At 39.1% G+C, this 22,780-nt stretch overlaps 3 protein-coding genes and 1 pseudogene across 3 annotated transcripts; 1 reads left to right on the top strand and 3 right to left on the bottom strand.

The window, feature by feature from the left end:
• Positions 1-448: 448 nt before the first annotated feature.
• On the bottom strand, positions 449-4,008 carry LOC110734720 (macrophage migration inhibitory factor homolog). Its single transcript, XM_021914856.1, has 3 exons — positions 3,225-4,008; positions 2,856-3,056; positions 449-744 (listed from the first exon to the last, which is right to left on the bottom strand). The coding sequence occupies exons 1-3, from the start codon at positions 3,333-3,335 to the stop codon at positions 709-711; spliced, it is 348 nt and encodes a 115-aa protein (XP_021770548.1). The 5' UTR covers positions 3,336-4,008; the 3' UTR covers positions 449-708.
• Positions 4,009-6,553: 2,545 nt separating this feature from the next.
• On the bottom strand, positions 6,554-7,747 carry LOC110734701. The gene is made up of 3 exons (XM_021914846.1): positions 7,658-7,747; positions 7,129-7,563; positions 6,554-7,047 (listed from the first exon to the last, which is right to left on the bottom strand). The coding sequence occupies exons 2-3, from the start codon at positions 7,246-7,248 to the stop codon at positions 6,580-6,582; spliced, it is 588 nt and encodes a 195-aa protein (XP_021770538.1). The 5' UTR covers positions 7,249-7,563; positions 7,658-7,747; the 3' UTR covers positions 6,554-6,579.
• A 6,281-nt stretch (positions 7,748-14,028) lies between these two features.
• LOC110734717 lies at positions 14,029-19,514 on the bottom strand (annotated as a pseudogene).
• A 332-nt stretch (positions 19,515-19,846) lies between these two features.
• LOC110734719 lies at positions 19,847-22,348 on the top strand. The gene is made up of 3 exons (XM_021914855.1): positions 19,847-20,094; positions 21,137-21,208; positions 21,368-22,348. The coding sequence occupies exons 1-3, from the start codon at positions 19,966-19,968 to the stop codon at positions 21,716-21,718; spliced, it is 552 nt and encodes a 183-aa protein (XP_021770547.1). The 5' UTR covers positions 19,847-19,965; the 3' UTR covers positions 21,719-22,348.
• Positions 22,349-22,780: the final 432 nt, after the last annotated feature.

Below are 22,780 nucleotides of genomic sequence, written 5' to 3'. Positions count from 1 at the left end.
CCAATCTAGGTTTAGGTTAACCTTGGGCTGATTGGGCTTCCCTCGGAAGTTGGGCCTAGGTGGCCGGTTATCCCAGGTGTCATGAGAAGGACACGTGTCGTGTCGTAATTGGTCCATAGTGGACGGATCGTTGCTTGACACGTGGCAGGCTCCTATTGGCCCATGTGACGGACACATGGCGGAACCTGATGGGTCCACTTGTCAGATGGTGATTGGTGGGGAAAAATCCCCTAATCAACAACAATATAATTTATGCCTTTTTTGCCTTCTAAATTAATTTATCTCAAGTTGAACACAGCTTAATCAACCAGACAGTTTATGTACTTCTGCTCTGAGCTTAAGACGCCTTACGTTAGCCTTTACATTTTTCTACAAAGCTCTGCTAAAATCATACTAACATATGAAAAGGACCAAAGAACTTTCCATGAAACCTGAAGATGAGGGCGACTTTGGGTCCAATTTCTCTGTCCCAGCTTTGATAATTGCGTTGATAGTGTAGTTTGAACTAACGATTACATGGCAATCAAATCTGGATGGAGGAGTAGTTATTATTCCTGAGAGATTTGGCTATGTCACTTACATTAATAATTGAAACAGCACAGAATGTAATCATTACATTCTATTTAGTGTGACTTCACAATTCAGATGCAAATGCTGCTTATCTTCCCACTAAACATTGCCAGAATGAATCAGCCAATTACGAGCAGCTCAAAATGTGGAACCATTGAATCCAAAAAAAGGTCGCTGCACCAAAATGCGAGTACCCTAAGTCAGCAACATATGCATTATGCAACAAACAATCACGACAGTGTAATGGTGATGTTGGACCCCCAGAGTCAAACCCATTCCTGTCTATCTGATCTGCCCTTCCACGAGATTAATTTAGTCATAGACTCATACACTGAGCGCAAACAAACTCATACAAAAATCAAAGCAGCCATCAAACAACCGAGCAGGAGGTGAAAAAATTCTAGGCAGAAGGAAACAGAACAAATATTTTATCACCATATTAATTATACCAAAAATATATGGAATTTTGTGAATCTAGCATTGTCAAATAAACAGTGGACAAAGATGGCTTTGGAAGCAGTCCGGAAGGTATGAGACATTAAGATCAATAAAGTTATCAACTCAAAGGGGAAGTATCGAATTGGATTCAATTTTATCATTTTGTTGATATGAATAACCTGTCCTTGTATCTTGTCAGGTTTAAAATGCCATGGCGACGGAAACAGAAGCAGAAGTTAAATTGGATAATATACACAGTTTATCATTATGGTAACCTAAATGGTGTACTCCATATTTGACAGTAGTTACTAATCTTACTATAAATTCATCCAATACATGCTTGAATTGCAAACTATTATTTTAATTGAGAAAAGGGTAGCGAAAGAAGCTTAAAACTTTAGTGGTTTCTGTTTACTGAAAAATAACAAGTATTAGAACTTAAACTGATTGACTATTACTTCATCCACACCCCAAATGTTATTCATAGTTTCTGCTTCTGTTTGTCCTAGGAATGGTGGAGAACTTTAATTCATATATAACCACCAAACTTGATACTTGTCTCCAAAATAAAGGGTGAAGAATATTAAGGGATATATCTTTTCACAGGGAAATAACCTCTGTACTTTGGCGCAGTTACTCTTCTTGTATCAGTAAACATTCTATTTTACAGCATTTCCTACTAACTACACCATATTAATTTGTCCATTTCCCCCTCTCATAGCTGCTCTTATACTTCATATAAATTATCCACTTTCAATTTATATACTAAATCAATAATAACACAAAATTAAATAAATAAATAGATAGTAGTAATAGTATTAATTTCTGTTAGTACTACTACTGAACTGATCTAATTTGATTCATTACTAGATTTCCATTTCAAAGCATTGCTTTTCTAATTGGATTTCAGGAATATTTCAAGTAAGCTTATGGCTAATTGTATTTGGACCTTCCACAAACACTGCCTATTGGTACATCTTAACTTGGATGACATTACCTTGCAGCATCCTTCAGTGTGATCAACTATGTTAATTGTTATTGATCTTGGGTATTGGTTTCAAACACTGCTGTAAATTTACCAAAATTTATATATTTTGTAGTCTTTTGTGAAAAGTCTAAATGCGCATACCATGTTTGAGTATAAGGATCCGACACAGGGTACTTGAGGTACAATGATAAGCCCGAGTAACATAAAATACCAACTTACTGATAGAGTATAAAACAAAATCATGGGCCTCACCATCAGCTTAAGCTTTTGGTTGAGATTGTCCACTAACATGGTATTAGAGCCAACGTGACATAGAGGTCACGGGTTCGAATCTCATCCATCCCCCACCTTTAAGTGGAATATTAAGCGCTGGGTATGAGAAAGACCTATGCTGCATCCACATTTCAAGCCCAACGGGTTCTCGTGTGAGGGGCATGATAGAGTATAAAACATAATCCTGGCCTTCAACCATCAGCTTAATCTTTTGGTTGAGATGGTCCACTAACACTTACATGGCCAAATGGGTGCATCAGATGAGTCAATCTTGATTTCATTCAATACTATTATATGGTGACAACACATTCTTCTTATTAATAACTCAAAATTCCATTCATTATCTACCTCAAATAACATAATCAAACAAATGACATTATAACACAAATTATACCTTAATAACACAAATACAAAATCAAACAAATAACACCCAAACAATATCCTAAAGCAAAGAACACCCATAACATCCCATTCAATCAATCAATTTAGTTGTCATATTACTAGTTCCGACACATAATTAATATCAAAAATGTTCACAGGTATGCATAGCATTAAAGGTGTATCAAAAATACATGTAAATTGTTACCTGAGCTTCGTAAAATTTAATGTAGAATCTGGAACTGTCAATAGAAAGCTTGGTTTGGAGTATTTCAGCAATAATTGAACTTAATTTTCCATTAACAGCAGGACCAAGTCCTCCAATTGAGATCAATTCTCCATATGCAGCAGCTTCTTCCGTCCCCGAAAAAGCAATTGGAACTCCTCCGTTTATCAACACCATCACATACTTCAATCACAATAAATAAAATGATACGAAGTATAATTCAATGACAACAGATAAACTAAATACTCGCTCTGTCCGGAATAAATAGTCATATCGATAGTGTAATTTGAACTACTAACCCCTCGACAATTAAAAACAGGGAAATAAAGAAGAGGGAGAGAGAAAATTTACAGATTCGGGTTTGCCAATTGTTTTAGCAACAGCTTTGGTGGCATCCTTGAGAATATCTGAGGCGACAACAGCATCAACTGGGACATTTGTAAACAAATTTAAGGTAGGCATGTTCTTGTTTAACTACCGGGGAGAATTTTGTTTGGTAGAACCCCTGTAAATTTGAAAGTCTAAATGCTAATGCACTGGCTCAATAGATAATGTGTTAGCTAAATTTATGGTACCGAATTGCCCTTACGAGAACTTCCTCAATCGTCACGGCCTGAGTAGAGATGGTAGGCGGATATAAAAATAGGGGGTTTTGCCCTGCTTCCGCCCAAGTTGGAGCGGATATGTGTATAAAATTATACCCGTCATGAGTAGTAGGTAGGTGATGGATTTAAAGACATACTATTACCCTCTCCTTCCTAAAATAACTGGGACATTTGAATTTTTTTATCACCTTTGACTTTTTTATTTTTTTTTTTTTACTGATTTTTGAGTTTCCTTAATATTACAACATGGATGAGGGACACAGATTTTAAAAAGAGGATAGAGATAAAGGGGAATAAAGTTATGGACCATGTGATGATGACAGAGAAGGAAAGAAAATATGTGCAAATAAGAAATACTGCTTTGTGAAACTTTCTAAAATGGCAATTATTGCAATATTTGTAAAATGGAGAAAGTAATATATGAATTAACATAATAAGTTGTTATTGGATTATGAAGCTAAGCTTGATCTAGTAGGATATATTGCACATTCCAACCTTGAGGTTAAGAGTTCAATTCCCCACTTGAGCCACTTTGAGAGTGGAGATCCCTTACCCATCCCCCCTCACTCTCAAAGTGTCTGACCCGTAAATACCGAACTTAAAAAACCGTGAGAGTTGAGATACAGTCAGGGTATTTCTCCTTGCCATTAAAAAAATTATTATTGTTCGAATTATCTTAATAAATTATTGGAATATCAAGTTTTTAATAAAATGTTAATTTATTTTATGTAATAGCAAAAAAAAGATGTTCAAAATTGAGAGAAAAAAAAAAACCACAAAGTCAAGTGTCCCAATTATTTTGGGGTAGGGTGAGTATTTGCCTACCCACTACCTAGCCTCACATTTACCCGCTCGCCACAATCTACTCGCACGACTTATCCCTAATTACTTCCTTTGTTTCATATTAGATAACACATTTTATTTTAGCACGTTTACCAATGCATACTTTCAAATGCAAATATCCTTAATTATTTATTAGCAAAAATTATAAAAATTTGATATTTAAAAATTGATGTTGAGACGAATTTAACAAGACCCCCACATGACTATATTTTTTTTCAACACAAAATCACAAAATGAAGTCAATGCAAGTTAACCAAACCTCATAGTATTTGTGCAAGGCCTATATCGGTGGATAGCCCAATTCCTAATAACACAAAAAAAAAAAAAAAAAAAAAAAAAAGTGACTGAAACACTAAACCGAGCCTAAAATCGATACCCTTTTACTAAACTGGCCATATCTTAAAATACACAAAAGGGTTTGACCTAATTATAATTGATTTGGAAAATAGACATCTAGATCTTTCCAACGTTATCTTATTTGCCTCATATTGAGCACGGAATCAAAAGTTGTGCAAGTTTTACAAACCGCATTTTTAATAAGGCAAATCAGGCATGCGCAACACTACTGAATATTGCGCGGATTGGTGCGCACGATTCCTGGAGTTGTGCGCGGCACCTAACCAAAACATTATTTGTTGCACGTTCCCCATTAAGCGACAACTCTTCAACCCGATCCCTAGATTTCTACACCTATAAATAGGGGTCTCAATTAAACCTCAGTACACGGGAAAAATCAGCAAATCAACCCTGAAATATTGAAACCTTAATCACCTATTCTCTTATACTTTCATAATACTCTCATTCAGTACTACTTTTCCCCAACACTTTTTAACCCTTAATTAAATCATTTGAAGTTGTTAGAAGTTAAGGTGAAAGAGGAAGTCCATAAAAGGCAAGATAGAGATTTAGCCAAAAAGGAGAACATTTAGTTTACAGAGCACTTAATTAAATCCCTTTTCTTTTTTTGTACTATTTAAATAACTTTAATTAATAAATTAGTGTTGATTTAGTATATTAAATAAAGATAATTAATTTTTTTATATATTATTCTTTGAGAAGGTTTGTGTGCGGACTACCATACGCATAATTACGTCCGGCAAGCTTGGCTGATATGGTTCATTTGTTGGCTGATATGTTTCATTTGTTGGCTGGTATGTTTTTTGTGTTGGCTGATATATTCCTTTTGTTGGCTAATATGTTTTTTTAACGTTTAATATGTTCCTTTTGTTGGCTTATATATGTTTCACTTTGTTAGCTAATATGTTAATTTTGTTTGCTTACATGTTGCTTCTTTGCTGATTTCATCCTTTTGTTGGCTTATATGCTTCATTTGTTGGTTGATATGTTCCCTTTGTTGTCGACATGTTCCTTTGTTGCCTGATATATACTGGATTTTTTTCCCAAAGTGAGCTTTATTGGCAAAGTATTAACCAAACTGGTCTCGTGGCAAAAGTATTTCCCAAACTAAGCTTCTAGGGTGAAACGCTGTCTCGGACAGCGTTTTACACCCAGTTTTTTTTTAAAAAAAGTTCAAGACATAAAACGCTGTCTGAGGCAGCGTTTTATGGTAGTTTGACTTGTTGGTATATATTATGGAAAAAATACCGTATTTTATGTATGTGGGCTGTAAAACGCTACCTCAGGCAGCGTTTTATGCTTTAAGTAAAACGCTGCCTGAGACAGCGTTTTATGTGAAAGCATAAAACGCTGCCTGGGGCAGCGTTTTTCTGCTAAACTGCATCACCAGCAGCCAACTCCTGTTTCCGCAATCTGCTGTTGTTCCTGTCCAGCTGCTGCTGCCCCTACACATCACTCTCACCCAGCAGCATCAGCCTCATCCCCACCATCAACCACCACCCCCACCACCATCAACCACCTCCCCCACCCCCCACCACCGGCCGCCACTCTCGACCACCCCTATGCAATGCAACACACCCCTAAACAATGCTAGAGCATTCCCACCACCCCCACCACCATGAACCACCTCCCCCACCACCACCGGCCGCCACTCTAGACCACCCCAATGCAATGCAAAACACCCTAAACAATGCTAGAGCATTCCCACCACCAGCCCCAACATTTCCACGGCGAAAAAAGATATAGTTTTACTGATAAAAGTCAAATTCGGACAAATAAGGGAAATAAACTTCAAATTGTACAGAGAGTCATTTAAAAAACATTTCTTGTATTAATAATGTAAGCGTTATATACAACATTGTTAAATATCTCAGTACCACAAAAAGATCAACTAACTAATACTATCCGGACTCATGTATTGGAGTTAACTGATCTCCATCTTGTGTGTCCTTCGTCCGTCTACGAACACGCCTCGGACGCCTCGTGTAATGCTGAATGGTGGTGAATGGGTCTAGGGACGGTGGATGAGTCAGCTGGCGAGATGATGAGTCATCCTGGGTGTGGCCGGGAGCAGTGTTATGGATGAAGTAATCCTCTGCCTGTGTAGAGCCCGAAGTATGACCTCCACCACTGCTCTGTCCGAAGTCCAACTGTAAATGGTAATCACCTGCGCCACTGCTCTGTCCGAAGTCGAACTGTGAATGGAAGGAGTTGGGGTCATGATCGTCCCTGGGGTGGACGAGATGGCCATGGCCATATCTCTGCAAGCTATGAATGCCCATATCTCGCACCCGCTCGACCTGGGCTCTGGTGGGTACGGCTGCTAAGGCATCTGAAAGTGCATCAACCATCGCACCCATATCCCCCGCCTGCTGTAATCATCCATGACTTAGTAATATGATATAGAATTTCAAATAATTTTGGAAAACAAGAAAATGAAATAAACTCACAAGTCCGCTGATAACATCATAAGCTGGATGGTAGTGCGTGGACGGTGGCGTGTAGGTAGGGTTGATGAAAAGGCATGTAATCTGCCTGTACCATACCATGTAAGGATCACGCGGATCCATAACACCCTGAAACAGGTGACCGTCAACGATGGACTCCAACCGCTGGTCCCAAAGCTCAATGAATTGATGATGCTCCTGTGCCCAGTTTGTCTCCAACTTTCCACGACAATCAATGTCGTGGAGGCGGATACTAGTGTCATAGGCCCTGGGGATAGGCTGGTGAAGTCCGAACTATCGCAACACTCGGTCCGGTAGGTGACTCTCCACGACCTCGAAACAAATCATGGGGGTCCTGACAAGCCACTCAGCACGATGCTCGAGCAAGTGTTCCGGCATGGCCTCTACCAACACAGCAGAATAGGGATCCCATGTCATCTGCAATAAGGAAATATCGTAAATAGGTTAGGGCAATGCCAATAAACAGTATAAAGAGTAAACAAAAGATTACAAATTTATTGCAAGATTCCACCTGTTCATCCGTGAATCGGTCGAGGGCGTCACGATAGTAGAGTAGACCTCTTGCTGTATGCGTATGTGTCAGCCTGGGAACCACCCACCTGTGGCAACAAATTATTTAAGAAGTTGTACTAGCTAATTAAAACAAAATGCGGCAACACAAGTGTAATGTTACGAACCTACAACCGTATGCCTGATCGGGTTCAGGGAGCGGGGGAGCATCGTACGCTGCGTACTGATCGTCCTGGTCCAGCTGCCCCGGACGGTGTACAACAGGCCTACCTGGTCTCCCTACGTGGATGTGCTCCCAAGCCCATAACTGTTTAAAAAATAAAAATATAAAGGTGAAGCATAAATAACGTCAAGTCATTATCAAACTAGGCTTAAGGATAATGATGAGGTTTACCTGTAGCACAACCAAAGGACCTCCGATCAGCTGTGCTCCACGCTGTGATGCTCTACACAGATGGCGATACAAGACCGCCAAACAAGCACTACCCCAACTATATCCACGGATCTCATCCCAGTCGTGGTCTAACAGCTGCAGGTAAATAATCTGAAGATGGCTTCCGCTCTTGTTTCCAAAGAGCACGCCCGAGATGAGCAGGAACAAGTAAGCTCGGGCGTATCTCTGCACTGTGGCGTCGTCAGCGTCCTGAGGTAAATGTCCAAAAGTGTCGCGTAGCCAACCGGTCCTCAGCGCGCTTCCCCTGATCTCGTTTGGCTCTGGCTGAACCCCTAAAACTCGACCTACTAAACCTGCGGGGTCAACCACCACACCCCCTGTCACCGCATTCCCATGTATGGGAAGGCGTGTGAGTATCGCGACGTCCCGCAACGTGACTGTCGCCTCCCCCACAGGAAGATGGAAGGAGTGTGTCTCCTGTGTCCATCTCTCAACTAATGTAGTGATAAGCCCTCGATCTATTTCTCTGTAGCCCACGCGATGAATACCACCGAAGCCAACCCAGTCGACGTACTGAAGAACGCGTGGATGGACTACCCAGCCGGACCTCAAGTGCCTGCACCCCAACATTTCCGCTATGTCCACCTGGTAATTCATTTAAAAACCGTAAATAAGGGTCAAGTATACATCAAAACAAGACAAATCTGTACACGAAATGGCACGTGAGAAATTATCGTCTGCTCTCATATGTCAACACTCCGATGTCTATCCTGCAGTGTAAGGACAAAAAGGTCAAGTAGTCCTGGTATCCGATCGTGTCCGGCCATGATATCTGTTCATTCAAAACAATATGGCCAAACCAATTAAAAAACAGAATTACTATCCAATGAAATTGACATGACTGTCACAGGTAAAAGGCAAAGTCGAAAAATAGGTCACCAAATCTAAAATATAACTTAGACATGATCCAAGCGTTACAAATGTTACATAACGTCAACAATCACCTACTACATGAATCTACTGTTCTACTACTATAGCTAAAAACAAATACAAGCTTATGTTTTGGTTGATCTAGCTTGACACGTTTTGCGGTTGTGACCTTGTTGGTGACAGCGGCTGCATTTAGTCCTAGGTCGGTTAGTGTCATCCATTTCATTCCGTATGCGCTTTGACTTTGGCCGACCTTTTCCTCTTACCATGCCACCGTCCGGGATCAGTCTAGGTCCTGTGTACTACGTCCAAGTGGTCTCACATGGAATAGGCCAGAACTGTGGTGCATACGTGTTCATATACGCATCCGATTGCAGGAAAGGGTCCACCCACGGCCTCTCTGACAGTGAATAAGTCTCACACACTGCTAGAACATGAGAGCATGGAAGGTGGAATATCAGGGGTTTGTTGCATGTACAGGTTCTCAACTGGAAGTTAACAGTGTGTCTATGGCCTCCCTTTCTACCAACTCGCTCCCCCCTATGTGTTGTCACTTGGTAAATGTGCAAGCGACGGTTATAGGCATCCACCTTGTGGTATCTTGCTTTTGCTGTGTTCTTCTCCAAAATAGCAGTGACCTTTGGGGGATATGCAAGTCCCTGTTTGGCCCTGGACTCAGCAGATTATCTTCTTAAGGTGAAGTACCTGTTAACTCTGTGGAAAGTTAACTCAACAAGGGACATAACTGGCATGAACCGAGCACCTTTCAAAACATTGTTAAATGTCTCAGAGAAGTTTGTTGTACATATCCCATGTTTGCGACCAGCGTCGTGAAACAAAGACCACATAGGAAACGACACTTGGGCAATATACTGTAACGATTTTGTACATGCCTGACCAATTGAAAACAAATCAGCTTGCAGTTTTCTTTCTTGTCTTTGGTACGCAGCAGCCTTGAACGTATCTCTCGTGATGTTTCTTCGCACGTGAGATTTCAAGTTTGAAGCCAAGTGACGAACACAAAACCTGTGATAGGCTCGGGGTTGAGTGAATCCAATGTTAGGATCATTCATTGCTGCAATGATCCCTGCATGTCGATCAGATATAACACATAAGCCATCTCGTTGCGTAACTCTATCCCGAAGGCAGCTCATAAACCAAGACCAGCTGGAAATGTTTTCCCCCTCAACCAACGCAAATGCTAGTGGAAATACTTGGAAGTTTCCATCCACACCTGTAGCAACCAAAAGTGTTCCTTTATACTTCCCGTACAAGTGCGTCCCATCGATACAGATAACAGGCATACAATGTTTGAAACCATCGATACAAGGACCAAATGCCCAAAACACTCGTTCAAATACTTCCATGTTGCTGGTATACCTACCCTCCACTAGAGTTTTGTTTTTCCATATGACTACGGTTCCCTGGTTTGACTGTTGCAGTGCTTGTATGAACTGAGGAAGTCTGCTGTAAGAACTCTCCTAATCCCCAAAAATTTGAGTGAATGGCTTTGTCCTTGGCATACCATGCTCTTTTATACGGAACTTCAAAATGGAATTGCTTGAAGATGAGTTCCTGTATGAATTCAACTTTTAGAGTCGGATCTTTCTGCACAAAGGACTTCACAAATTCAGGTATTATGGACGAATCCAAGTGTGGGTGATCAGTAGATAGTACTTCGGTAACACAGTTCTCTCGGTGCGGGCCTTTGTATGTGACTATGGTGAAGCCACGCGAGTGCTCACTTGTCCTGGTACCCCTTAGAGACCATCCACATTTCTTCTTGCAACGCAGATGAAGGACACTCTCATTTGAGGTCACTGTGGTGTAGAATTGATTTCTCTGTATAGAATACATCTTCACCATTTCTTGAAGCGTTTTCTTACTGTCAAAGTACATCCCCTTCTTGAATTCTCCCCCTGGAACAAATTATGTATGACTCCCTGAATTGGCCCAACACTCATCAACTTCATAATTCTCATTTATCTGACTAAACCAGGGTACTGCAGTTCTAACCAAGGGCTCATCAATTTCCATCTGCCCATCTTCAAGATCCATGTCATCAAGCCCATCATCCTCCTCCCCATTATCGTCCTCATCATATGTATCCGCATACACATCGTACACCGACAATTTGTTATTCACAATATTATCAAAATGACTTGGGTCTTCTTGAGACGGTGATTCTTGAACCTCATCTCGCATTGGTGACGGAGCCACGGTGTTTGATGTCGAAAGACCGGATTGGCCGAACATTGTCCCACACCCCCCCCCCCCCCGCATGAACCGGTGAACCTATATGAGTACTAAACGACATCTGAAATTGATCGTCATGCAGCAAGCGACTGAAAGTTCCCATCCCATATTCATTCGATGGAATGTGGTTTGAAGGGCCTTGGAAGGACGCGGTGTTGTAATCGGAGACATATGTAGGATGTTGTTTTGCCCAAGTACTTTGTTGGGTACATATAGGCACTATTTCTACATATATCTCATTGGGAACACCATTCATTGCAACAATGCTTCTCAAAGCTTTTAAATGTTTGTTTTAGAGACAGGTAACACTTGAACCCCATGGCCAGTCTCACACCTCATTTTAAGGTTCAGTTCAACATTCATTGGGTTTGAGCCGATACTACTGTGAACCTCATTCATCTGATCATTCACAGTCATGTTCGGTTCAAGTGTTATAAGTTCCATATTCCCTCCACTGTACTCAACATTTGATCCATCGCACATAATTTCACCTCCCCACCGGCATAACAACACTACATTTTGTGAAGCCATATTCTACATACCAACCAAAACACGTTTAAGGATAATCGAATTCTAAAACAACGTAAAGAAACCCTAATTTAACAATACATAACATACATAGCTTTGATAATGGAAAGTTATATCAAATTTCGAGAACCTACATGTGTAGCTAATATGACAACAATGAAACAAGTTCATTCTCACTATTAACATTTTCATCACCAATTTCATTAACTCTTAGTACCGCATACAACTATCAACATACTAACACCGCATTACCATCAACAATTTTATCATTATTTTCACAATAATAGACCACATTACCATCAACAATTTCATCAAGAATTTCATCAAAAACAAACCACATTATCATTGACAATTTCATCAAGAATTTCGTATTTAATCAACAATTTCGTCTATATTTTTCCTCAACAATGTACCACATTATCATCAATAATTATCAACAATTTATCACATTTCATTACTAATTAGCAACAAATTAATACAATTTACATCACAATTTGCTACAACATACAACAACTATCTACTACCAACTATTCAATGTAAAATTCAACATTGTACTACGAATTTAGGGTTTGCCCGGATTTAAAGAGTGAGTGAGACAATGCCGGCAACAACTTTTGTTCACTTTGGCGGCGGCAGGGGCGGCAGCAGCGGTGGCAGGGGCGGCATTGGCAAGGGCAGTGGTTCTTTGTTTATGAGAATGAGAGTTAGTGAGAGAGAGTGTAAGTTGCGTTTGTGAGATTGAGAAAAAAAGCCACTGAAATTCGTTATAATTCCCCGCAAGAAACGCTGCCTGAGGCAGTGTTTATTGTACAGATAAAAACGCTGCCTCAGGATGCGTTTTATATTGTACAATAAACGCTGCCTGAGGTAGCGTTTCATTTAAAGATATAAACGTTGCCTCAGGCAGCGTTTACCTGTATAAAAAAAAGTATGAAATACAAAGTTTGAGAAAAAAGTCAAACTACCATAAAACGCTGCCTCAGATAGCGTTTTATGACTTGAATTTTTTTTTTAAAAAAAACTGGGTGTAAAACGCTGTCCGAGACAGCGTTTCACCCCACAAGCTTAGTTTGGGAAATACTTTTGTCACGAAACCAATTTCGTAAATAATTTGCCAATAAAGCTCAATTTGGGAAAAAATCCATATATACTTTTCTTTTCCTTAATTTTGTTAATTTTGTCCACGCTTGCATCAAGTAAGTTTCTTGTTATTTTTATGTCAATTACAATCTTATAAATAGTTAAAACTGCATTTACAAAAAAAAAAAGAATATTTATTTTTATAAAACTTTTATAATCGACGGTGGAGAGCCGAGGAGAGAGAAATGAAGGAAGCTTTAACAATCGCTACAACAATGGTGCGATATCAACCCAGAAAAGAATCAAGAAAAAATCGCACCAATTACAGGGAAAAGAGACCCAAATCCACTCCAAGCATTCACATTTGATGTTATACCATAATAAGCAATTATCTCTGCAACTTCCACTCCTACAAAGTAAACAAAAAACTAACCCAGAAAATTCTGTAAAATTCATGTCGAAGAAGACGATAAATAATTGATTTTGATGAAATTGGAAATGGGTTTGTTGATTGACTAACCAATGATGAAAGAAACGGATCATCACCGACCATGTTTGGATCGAATTACGCGGCAGCCTTTGTAGTCGACGGCGCCATCGACGGTATCTTCTTGCAAGGGTAGAAATGGAGTTTGAGTGTCGCACGAAATAATTAAAGACTAGAATATTGAAATTTATTATTAGTTTTATCACTTAAGAGCGAGGTCTAGCGAATACTACATTCTATTTTGTTCTTTATTCACGAACTTGAATAAATAAGAATAGGAGTGCTTATAAGACGATACAACTCGCAGGCTACTCGAGCTCGGCTAAGTCAAAACTCAACTCGAGTGAGTTTGACGAGATTGACTCGAAATGTTAATGAGTTGAGTCGAGTAGCTCGTTACTCGAGTCGAAAACTCGTGAGCAACTCAAATTCCTTTATACAGTATTAAATATAATAAAAAAAAAAATTTAAAAACTTTTTTGTTACAATAATATATAATAATATACAGTATTTATGTACTCATATCATTATATGTAGTTCTACTAAGATGAATCAAATAACAAGCTACTCTATCATTTTTAGAATTAAGGTTTTGATTATTGATTGTTGTTAATCAATTTATTTCGCTATAGTATTTGAAGCAAGTTGAAGCAAGCAAACTTCAAATACTAAAGCAAAAGCCCAATAGATTTCTCTGTATAACCGAAATCTAAGATACACTTTATTACTCTCCACAAAGTTTTAACAAATTTTACCTTGCAAAAATTTATAAGAATGGCTCCTAAATCAAAGGACTCTACTTTGTGTCCAAATAACAAAAAGTGCTATGGTATTCAAAAGAAAAAAGAAAAAAGAAAAAAGAAAAAAAAAAGAAAAAAGAAAAAAGAAAAAAGAAAAAAGAAAAAAGAAAAAAGCGAAGTCAAATCAGCAACACTCAGCTCCTGCCTCTTCCTCTGTTTTTATCAATCAATTCAAGACAGAACACTCCTTAGCTGGGCTCAGGTGACACAAGTTTCAGACTACGCATCCACTCACAGAAGCTTGGATCATCAAAGTGAATAAAACTGCTTTTCAACTTAGCTCTTTGGTCTGAATTCAATGTTCGAAGCTGTGGGAATCTTGCTTCCTGCATCCAGTGTTCAAGAATATCACAAATTAACTAATATAAGAGGGTTAAGGTAAACGTTCATAACTACAATAATACAATGTGAATCAAGAGCATAATTATTGAAGTGTGTCACACAGTTAATCTTTAACAGTATAAGCCACTTCAAGGATGATAAGGTGAGAAGGACAAGGTGAAGGCACACACATCACATACTTGAGAGTGTGACACGCATCACAGAATTCCTTTTTCAAAAGGCCTGTTGGATCCTTCAGACTTCCTTTTTTGCAAAATTAACTTACTTAAAATTCAATAACTATTATTCATCGTTCACATTCTCCATCTTTATACTAATATGCTTTAACTAGGAATTTTTACTTGAAGATGCCATCATTAAGGGTAGACCTTTGAAAGTCTTTTTCAAAGCGGCTCACCCTCATGACTGCAGGAGGGTGAGTAAAGTTGGAAAAGTTCAAATTTTAACTTGCTAGATATAGAAAGTAACTCGGTATGAACTTATTTAATTAGCATATTATAATTTTGGGACGAAGTGAATATTGTTGATGAGTAGTAGTTTTGAATGAATAAGGGCAACAGAAGGGAGTGAGAAAACCTAAAAAATAGACAGAATGATGAGGGGAGTGCCTACCTGTTCATAAGCTGGATCCTTGTGAGCAGGTATTAGTCGGGCAACAAAATAACGAGCTTGAGAAGTTCCTTCCTGTGGAGGATAAATATAGGTCAGCATTTCACCGCATCTCTATAGGTGGGAGGGAGATCTAGTAGAGTAAAAACTGAAAAGAAGTGAAGATCAGAAACGGAAGAGAAAGTGTAACCTTGAATGCAAGGATGCGTGGAGCTGGAAACCTTGATTCACTAAGTTCCTCTGCCAGTGATCTACAAGCTGCTAAGGCTGCAGCACAGTTTATCTCTTGAGCAGAAAGCTCTGCACCCTGGATATAAAAATTAAACAGGACAATATTGATTAGGAAGCTTTTGACATGGATGTGTGTTATGTATATTATTAATTATCCGGGAAGGGGGGAGAGGGGATAATATATTATATAAGCAGGCAGTAGCATTCAGCAGGACATGAACAAAAGTAGCTAACTAAAATCATCATCACCAAGAGAGAGAGGCCTGTGCTACAGCCTTCAAAGGTCATAAGCAAGCAGGTACATTCAACAAAAATGAATGAACTGCACGAGGGAAATTTAATATAACCCAAAACATACCCACCACTCCTCCCTCATCTTCGAAAACAAAGTAAAATAAGACCAACTCAAATGGAAAAGAATACAAAAAATTTCTCGTTGTACCCAATCCAAAATAAAAGTTTTTTCAGATAATAGCTACTTTTGACTTCCCATGAGAGATTCCACTGCCATGGGCGAGTGGGTAGATAGGGGTTTTTTTTTTTTTTTTTTTTTGGGGGGGGGGGGGGTGGACCTAGTTAAGTAAAATCTTCCCATGAGAGATTCCACTGCAATGGGGGATTGGGTGCATTGGGTTGTGGTTGGGGGTTGTCCGGGAAGAGGATCTGGGTAAGTAAAATCCTCCATTTTGTGGGAAGTAGAACTCCCTATATTATTGTAACTAAACAAGTGTATAATACATCTATTACCAAGGAAAATCAATTATTTGCCAACCAAAATACAACTATGTCATTTTATAAATCTCAGCAAAATATTAATAGCTACCCTACAATAAAAAAGGAATTCTAAATAGATATAATTTTTGATACGTATGACCTGTTTATTTGGTAGTAAATAATACGAGTTTCACATTTGCATTCTTTAGCTAACAACACAATGCTTTCATTACTTTTGCCATACTCCTCGAACAAAATTCTCTAGTATACAGCGCAAACACACAAGGGCTAAAATTATGCAAAGCATGCCTCTCAAGGGTTTATCTTACAGTATCATAGATGATGCATGTTAGACAGGAAAGCACCAGTTAAGGAAGTGAAAAACTTACCAACCAAATGAAGATATCAGTACCATGATCTAGGACAACAGCAGTATCTGACTGCATGGCTAGATCATAAGCTGGCAGCTCCTCAAAGGTGCCTCCTTCCCTATGCATTAAACATCGAGGCGCAACCATTCGCAAAGAAAGATCAAAAGATGCATCTAGAAATAGATTTCTCAATACGGATCTCTCATCTTCATGACCAACGATGCTTCCCAGCAGCGGACCTCTTCTAAGATGGAACAAGTGCTCTGGCAACGAAGAAAGCTCTTTTGGGAACTTATAGAGCTTAGATTTTGGAACTTGTGAACCAAACTTCAAAGCTATATCTTTCACTCTTTCATCTATTGTAGAACGCAAGCTAACTGTCTCAGGAGCAGATTTAGCTCGCAAAAGAGTCTTCTTAGCAATAAGAACTGCAGCGACGTCATCCTGAACACTGTCAAGATAGGCTGACACACTATCAACAGTAGGCAATCTTATTGTGATGACTCTAGTAATATCAGCTGCGTAAGCATTTGAATATTGTATAGAAAATTGAAAGAATACATGTTCGTTTTTTATGTCTCTTTTGGTCTCCATGAACACTGAAAAGCTTTGTGTTTCTTCCACACTTAGCATCTGAACTGAGACAGAAGCATTATTTTTAAAATTTTCATGTGAATCCAAGTGAGCTTCCTCACCAGGACCAACAACTTGAGTAACAAGAAAATCGTCGGGAACACGTATCTCAAGCAAACCATGGGAACCTGCTGCCCTACTATACGCCCTTTGCAAATTTACACCAAATACTTCCCCAAAGTCGTCATGAAGGATAAGAACACCACCAGAGGCTCTTGAGAGCGGCTGCAGAACTGGAACTCTGACAGGGCACGTTCCAGCACACAAAATATCTACAACAGTATGATGTCTATGAGCCTCCCGACCCAAATGTTCCATCCACTTCATTGCAGTTTTTTCAAGATAAGGATAGTTTGGGTGGCTAAATGAATGAGGAAGTGCTCCAGGACCGAATGTATTAGGTCCACCAGCACAAACTAATAACCTACTCTTGCCCCCTGGCCTTTTCACCACTCCTCGGGACAAATCAGCAGATGGCCCTTGTATAATTGCCAGAGCAACTTCCACTGCAGTACACAAGCAACGGTCTCTAGCAGTCTCAGCAATGTTGGCCTTGAAAGGCCTGAATGAGGAAAATATGGTATGTGCTACAGGAAGCGAAGCATGCACAGGAGACAAGTATACACCAGTCCCATAAATTAGTGCTCTTAAACTTTCCTCACTAGGTGACTTATCCCCTGACAGCACATCAGCAGATGCAGTAGAATCCTCAGAAAAATCATATACAGATACTGTTCGGCCATACAAAACAATACCTATTCTAGTTGTTGGCGGGAGCGAGTCAACAAAAGCATGAAGAGAACTTTGCAAATGCTGAAGGTGTGGTTCATCTAAACATTCATCAATGACAAGGATAAGGGGAGCAGATGTTCTCGAATCCGAAACAGGAACAAAACCCGATAATCGGTTTCCAGTTTGGACATAATCAACCACAAAAGAGGATAATTCAGGAAAGCTACGCAGCTCTGCCTTGCTCGATGCTACATATTCACCGTCACTCCCATTCAAGTTACAACAAACAATACATTGCCACTGCCCTGAAGTTGGTATAACATTACAATATGGATTTGGATAAGCACCACAACCTTGGCAACGATGAGAATCACGCTGAATTACTTGAGGACCTTGGGCAACCTCTCTTCCAGGAGAAACCACTACTCCAAACCCCAAACTTGGGAATTTGCTTGCTTTTTCTGCTTCAATATCTGCCATAAACCAAATTGACAACACTAACATCAAGAAAACAACCCGATGCTATACTTCGAACAACAATCAAGAACAAAGTATAGATGTCAATTAGATTAGTTTGTTAAAGTCATTTGAGGACCCGAGATAGACTGCTAAAATATGCACAATGACAGCACCCAAACCTCGAAACAAACTCAAACAAAGAGAACTTGTACTTGTATTAATTAGTTTGTTAAAGTCATTCGAGGACCGAGATAAATGGCCATCATAAGTACAATGACAGATCAAATTTGCACCCAAACCTCGAAAAAATTGAAAACAGAGAAAAATTGTAATAAAGCTTGAAAATTTCATAACAAATCAAACAGATCAAAACAAATATCAATTCAATTACAATGCACCAATACAAGAAAACAGAAATCAATCAAGAACAATAGAAAGAAAAAGAGGGAAGAAAGAAATTACCTTGTGAGCAGAAAATTGAACAAGGGGAGCAATGGATTGAAAGGGAGAAAGAGAAGAATGATCAAAAGAAGCATTTTGAGAAGAATAACTTGGAGGAGAAGAAGGGGGCAAAGTAGAAGAAGGAAAAGATGGGGTTGTTGAAATTGGAGGTGGGAAAGCAACCGCAACCGGTTGCGGAGAAGCAGGGGATGTTCGGAACGGCACGGCACGGCAGCCGGTCTCAGCGGCGAAGTGAACACGGGCGGCCCGGGCGGTGTACTTAATTGCGGCGAAGTCGCAGACGAAGACGACGCAGTCCCTGCCATTTGCTGCTGATGCTGTTGCTGCACCATTAATGTCGGAGGAAATCTTGGTGGTGTAGCTAATAATTTCTCTGATTTGGGAGCTGATTCTGGTAAAGTCGCCATTGTTGGATGCTTAATTTCAACCAAAATTATCAACAAGAAGTGAACCGCTTTTGGAGGAGATTTCGCCCCTTTATTCTGAATCGAAAAGGGTTAAGCATTAAGCAATTTGATCGACGTAGATCGGAATATTCTGAATTTTGGATTAGGAAGAACCCTAGAATTCTTCAAGAACCCTAATTTCTCAAAAATTAATGGATGAAATTATGATTATCATCCAAGATCTTGTTGTATTGGAGATCAGATGCTTAATTGGGGAATTCCGATTTCAGTGGAAGTAAATGATGGGCGATCAAACCGAAATTGAGTGTAATTTTGAATGAAATGGGAAACTTGTAGAAGTAGCAATAATCGTGATAATAATGGAAATTGTGAATGAATTGAAGGGCTGCTTGTGAAGCTCTCTAGTGAGAACCGGGAAATTATGGAAGGAGAAGTCAGCCAAGTTGTGGAAAGAAAGTCAAGGGAACTTTAAAAATGGTGAAAGACATAAACTCACAAGTTTGTCAAGTGGACCAAAACCCTGTCTGTCTATAGTCGAGGACTCGAGGTCTTGAGGAGTGGTTTGCTAGTTGGGCATGGGGCTTGATGGGTTGGGTCATGTTGTAACACCCCGATTTCTAGACACTATACGCTAGGGCCAATTGACCACATCTATAAATAAAACCTTAATAAAAATGAGAACTTTGCTATTGTGCTTAGTAACAGTAACCAACGTGCTATTACCTTCTTGCCCCCAACATTAATGATTTGCCGATATAGGCCTTATTTGTTTCAAAGAGATTTTTTTGTGCTGCGTTAGAAAGGAAGATGCCATTTGTCTTAGTGGGAGCCAGGTGTTCAGCTAGCTCTACCTCCCTAAATTTAGCTGTGTTAAATGAAAATAAAGGAGTTTTGTGTGGATTCTTGGTTTGGGAGGTTGATGCTTGTTGCGATGGTGGTAGCTCGTCATTTTAATGGGATTGTTCTTGTACGAACTGTGGCGCGCGGTTTGCCATTGTTGTGGGTAAGCCGTCTTGCTATCAAAACTCTTGATTTGTTTTGAGATTAGATTAGAGTGCTCTGCCTAATTGGGTTTACAAGTTGCTTAATTAGCTTGTTGAATACGTTTAGAGATGTTGTTAAAGTGATAATCAATACTCCCTCCGTCTTAGAAGCCTATTTCTCTTTGAGTAATAAATATTAGAAATACGCTTCTAATAAAGAGACGGAGAGGGAGTAGTACGATTGTTGTGGTTACTTGGGTGGTCCCCAACTGCAGTGGTATACCTATGTTTAGGGGAAGAATGATAGATATATAGCATTTGAAGCTCAGGACTGTGGTACTGTAGATTTTGTACTTCATTTGTTTAAATTTTTTTTTTTTTTTTTTTTTTTGGGGTGGAGTCGGTGTTCTTTGGGTTAGGAATTTGATGGGTTGTTGCGTGTGTATATATATGGTCTGACAGAGCCATGAATGGGTTACCTGTGTTCTTGAAATTCTGTTATGGGGTTTGTGATTGTTAAAGGATTTGTTTAACCACGATTGCTTGCGTAAGTCTCCAACTTTTTATTTTGAAAGAAAGTAAATGCCCAGTCTGTGTAGCATGTATTAATTTTTCATGGATAAATGCATTGTTACCGTTCTAAACATCATCTGCTCAAAATTCTGATGGCAACTTGCTCTGGCTTCTTCTATGCATATGAAATCAGATTGCTCATTTTTCATAATCTTTAAACTACTTGCCTTCAAATCTTGTTTGTACATGTATTTGTTGTGCAAAAGTATTTGTTTTACACTGGGTATATGCTGGGGTTTTCCCTTTTATTAATGGTGTTCTATTCTGCATCTGCAGCTAAAATTTAGTACTGCTTGCTTAGGAAGTCAAGCATGATTCTTTGGGGTTATAGGGGGGTATTAATTTGTGGCCTAATCATTTGCTTAGAACCCTATATTGGTTATGTGACATAATGTGTGCTTGCTACTTGCATAATTCTTAGATATGTTGCTATGTTAACATTATATAACTGTTTGTTTACCTCATGGTTTTGTTTGTTGTATGTGTTAGGTTTCTTTACAGATCTTGGTGTTTTATCACTGGAATTGTACCATTTTTTTGGTGTGTGGGGTGTTTTATCAGGTAATATGTTTGGTAATTGATTTACTATGTTTTGGGTTGTTCATGGGTATTGAAAAGGAGATAAAGCGTTTAGATAGCACATATACATTTTCCTAAATATGGTTATTCATGTTACAAGTGATGGCTATAACACCAAGTAAGGTTTTAATTCCGTTTCAGCCTATTTTAGAAAAGACTGTTGCTTGGCTAAATTTCCCGAAGCTAGTTTATAGGTTTCTTGACATGGAAAAGAACAATGCTTGTGTTCGAGTGAACCATCCAAATAGTGGCTTTGGGTTTCTGTTCTATGGTGGAGAAGCCGATTCAGCTGAAGAGTCTCGTGAGAGAGCAACACAGAATGCTGTACAGAGACTGTTTTTAAGGTTTAAAATTCGGGTTGCTGATTTCACTTATGACAGAGTTAAAATGTATCAGTTGTGTGAGCAACTGTTTAAGCACAAGTGCGCTGAAATAGTACAAAAAAAAAAGAGGAATGACTACTTGGATGATGGTGACCTTTCCACACACTAATATTGGAATGGAGTGTATTTTTAATGAGCCGTGCCCTGAGCCAACCGTTATGCAGCAGAGTGGCAAGGAAAGCAGTCTTTTACATATCCCACCAATACAATCTAGAGATCATTGATGCTAATTATGGTGCTGAAGTTAAAAAAAAGTGGAGAGTGTTTTGTCATGAGGGAAAAATATTTAGTTTTAAAAGAACACCTTGATTGTTTAGCACGGTAATCAAAACATCCTGAAGTTGCGAACTTTGGTGTTAATAGTCAGTGTGTCACTCCAACAACTAAAGAGAACACTATTCCTATTCATGGTGCTCCTCCTGCTTACCCAGTCAAGTGTAGAGCTGACCTGGGTCCATGTTGCCTAACAACTCTCAAGATAGGAAGCTCGAAGCGTTCCATGATTTACCTGCCAGAATTAGTGACTGCTTTTAAGTGATCTAAGCCTACTAAGTCATGGTTTGGATATATTAGTTCACTGGTGTAATCTATGGGGTTAGCTTGTTGGCCTGCTTTTGTTTAGTTCATCTTTCAGATTTAGCCTATGCTTAAGTATACAGGCCTTCAATGTTTCATGTAATGTCGTTTTGTAGTTAGCTTTTCTGTTTAGTGAGTAGCCTTGACTATATTTTTAACCTTACCTAAAATGTTTTAATCCAAAATCATTCATTTCGTGTCTTTGATCCAAAATCATTCATTTCGTGTCTTTAAATTCGAAATCATTCATTTTGTGTCCTTAAAATCATTCATTTCGTGTCCTTAAAATCATTCATTTCGTGTCCAAACCATAAAAAAGTCCAAACCAGACTATTTTGGTCCATAATCTCAGTCCAATTATTGTTTAGTTGGATGGGGCTTGAAAAGAGCTTTCCAACGATATATTATAAGCTCAAATCCGACTTAATAAAAGAAGTTATAGCCAAAATACTAAATCGAGTCCAAACCCAGCCCGGGACCACCTTAGCTACGACCCAATGATTATGTGGAGTCCAAATATCTTATTTATACCCTATATGATTATATTCCCAATCCTAAATCATTTAGGAACTTCTAGAATATTCTAGAAGGTTCT

The sequence above is a fragment of the Chenopodium quinoa genome, unplaced genomic scaffold (assembly GCF_001683475.1).
Source record: "Chenopodium quinoa cultivar QQ74 unplaced genomic scaffold, ASM168347v1, whole genome shotgun sequence".
Classification (NCBI taxonomy): domain Eukaryota; kingdom Viridiplantae; phylum Streptophyta; class Magnoliopsida; order Caryophyllales; family Amaranthaceae; genus Chenopodium; species Chenopodium quinoa.
Note: the sequence above shows the minus strand (reverse complement) of the source record. Positions and strands in the feature narration are given on the sequence as shown.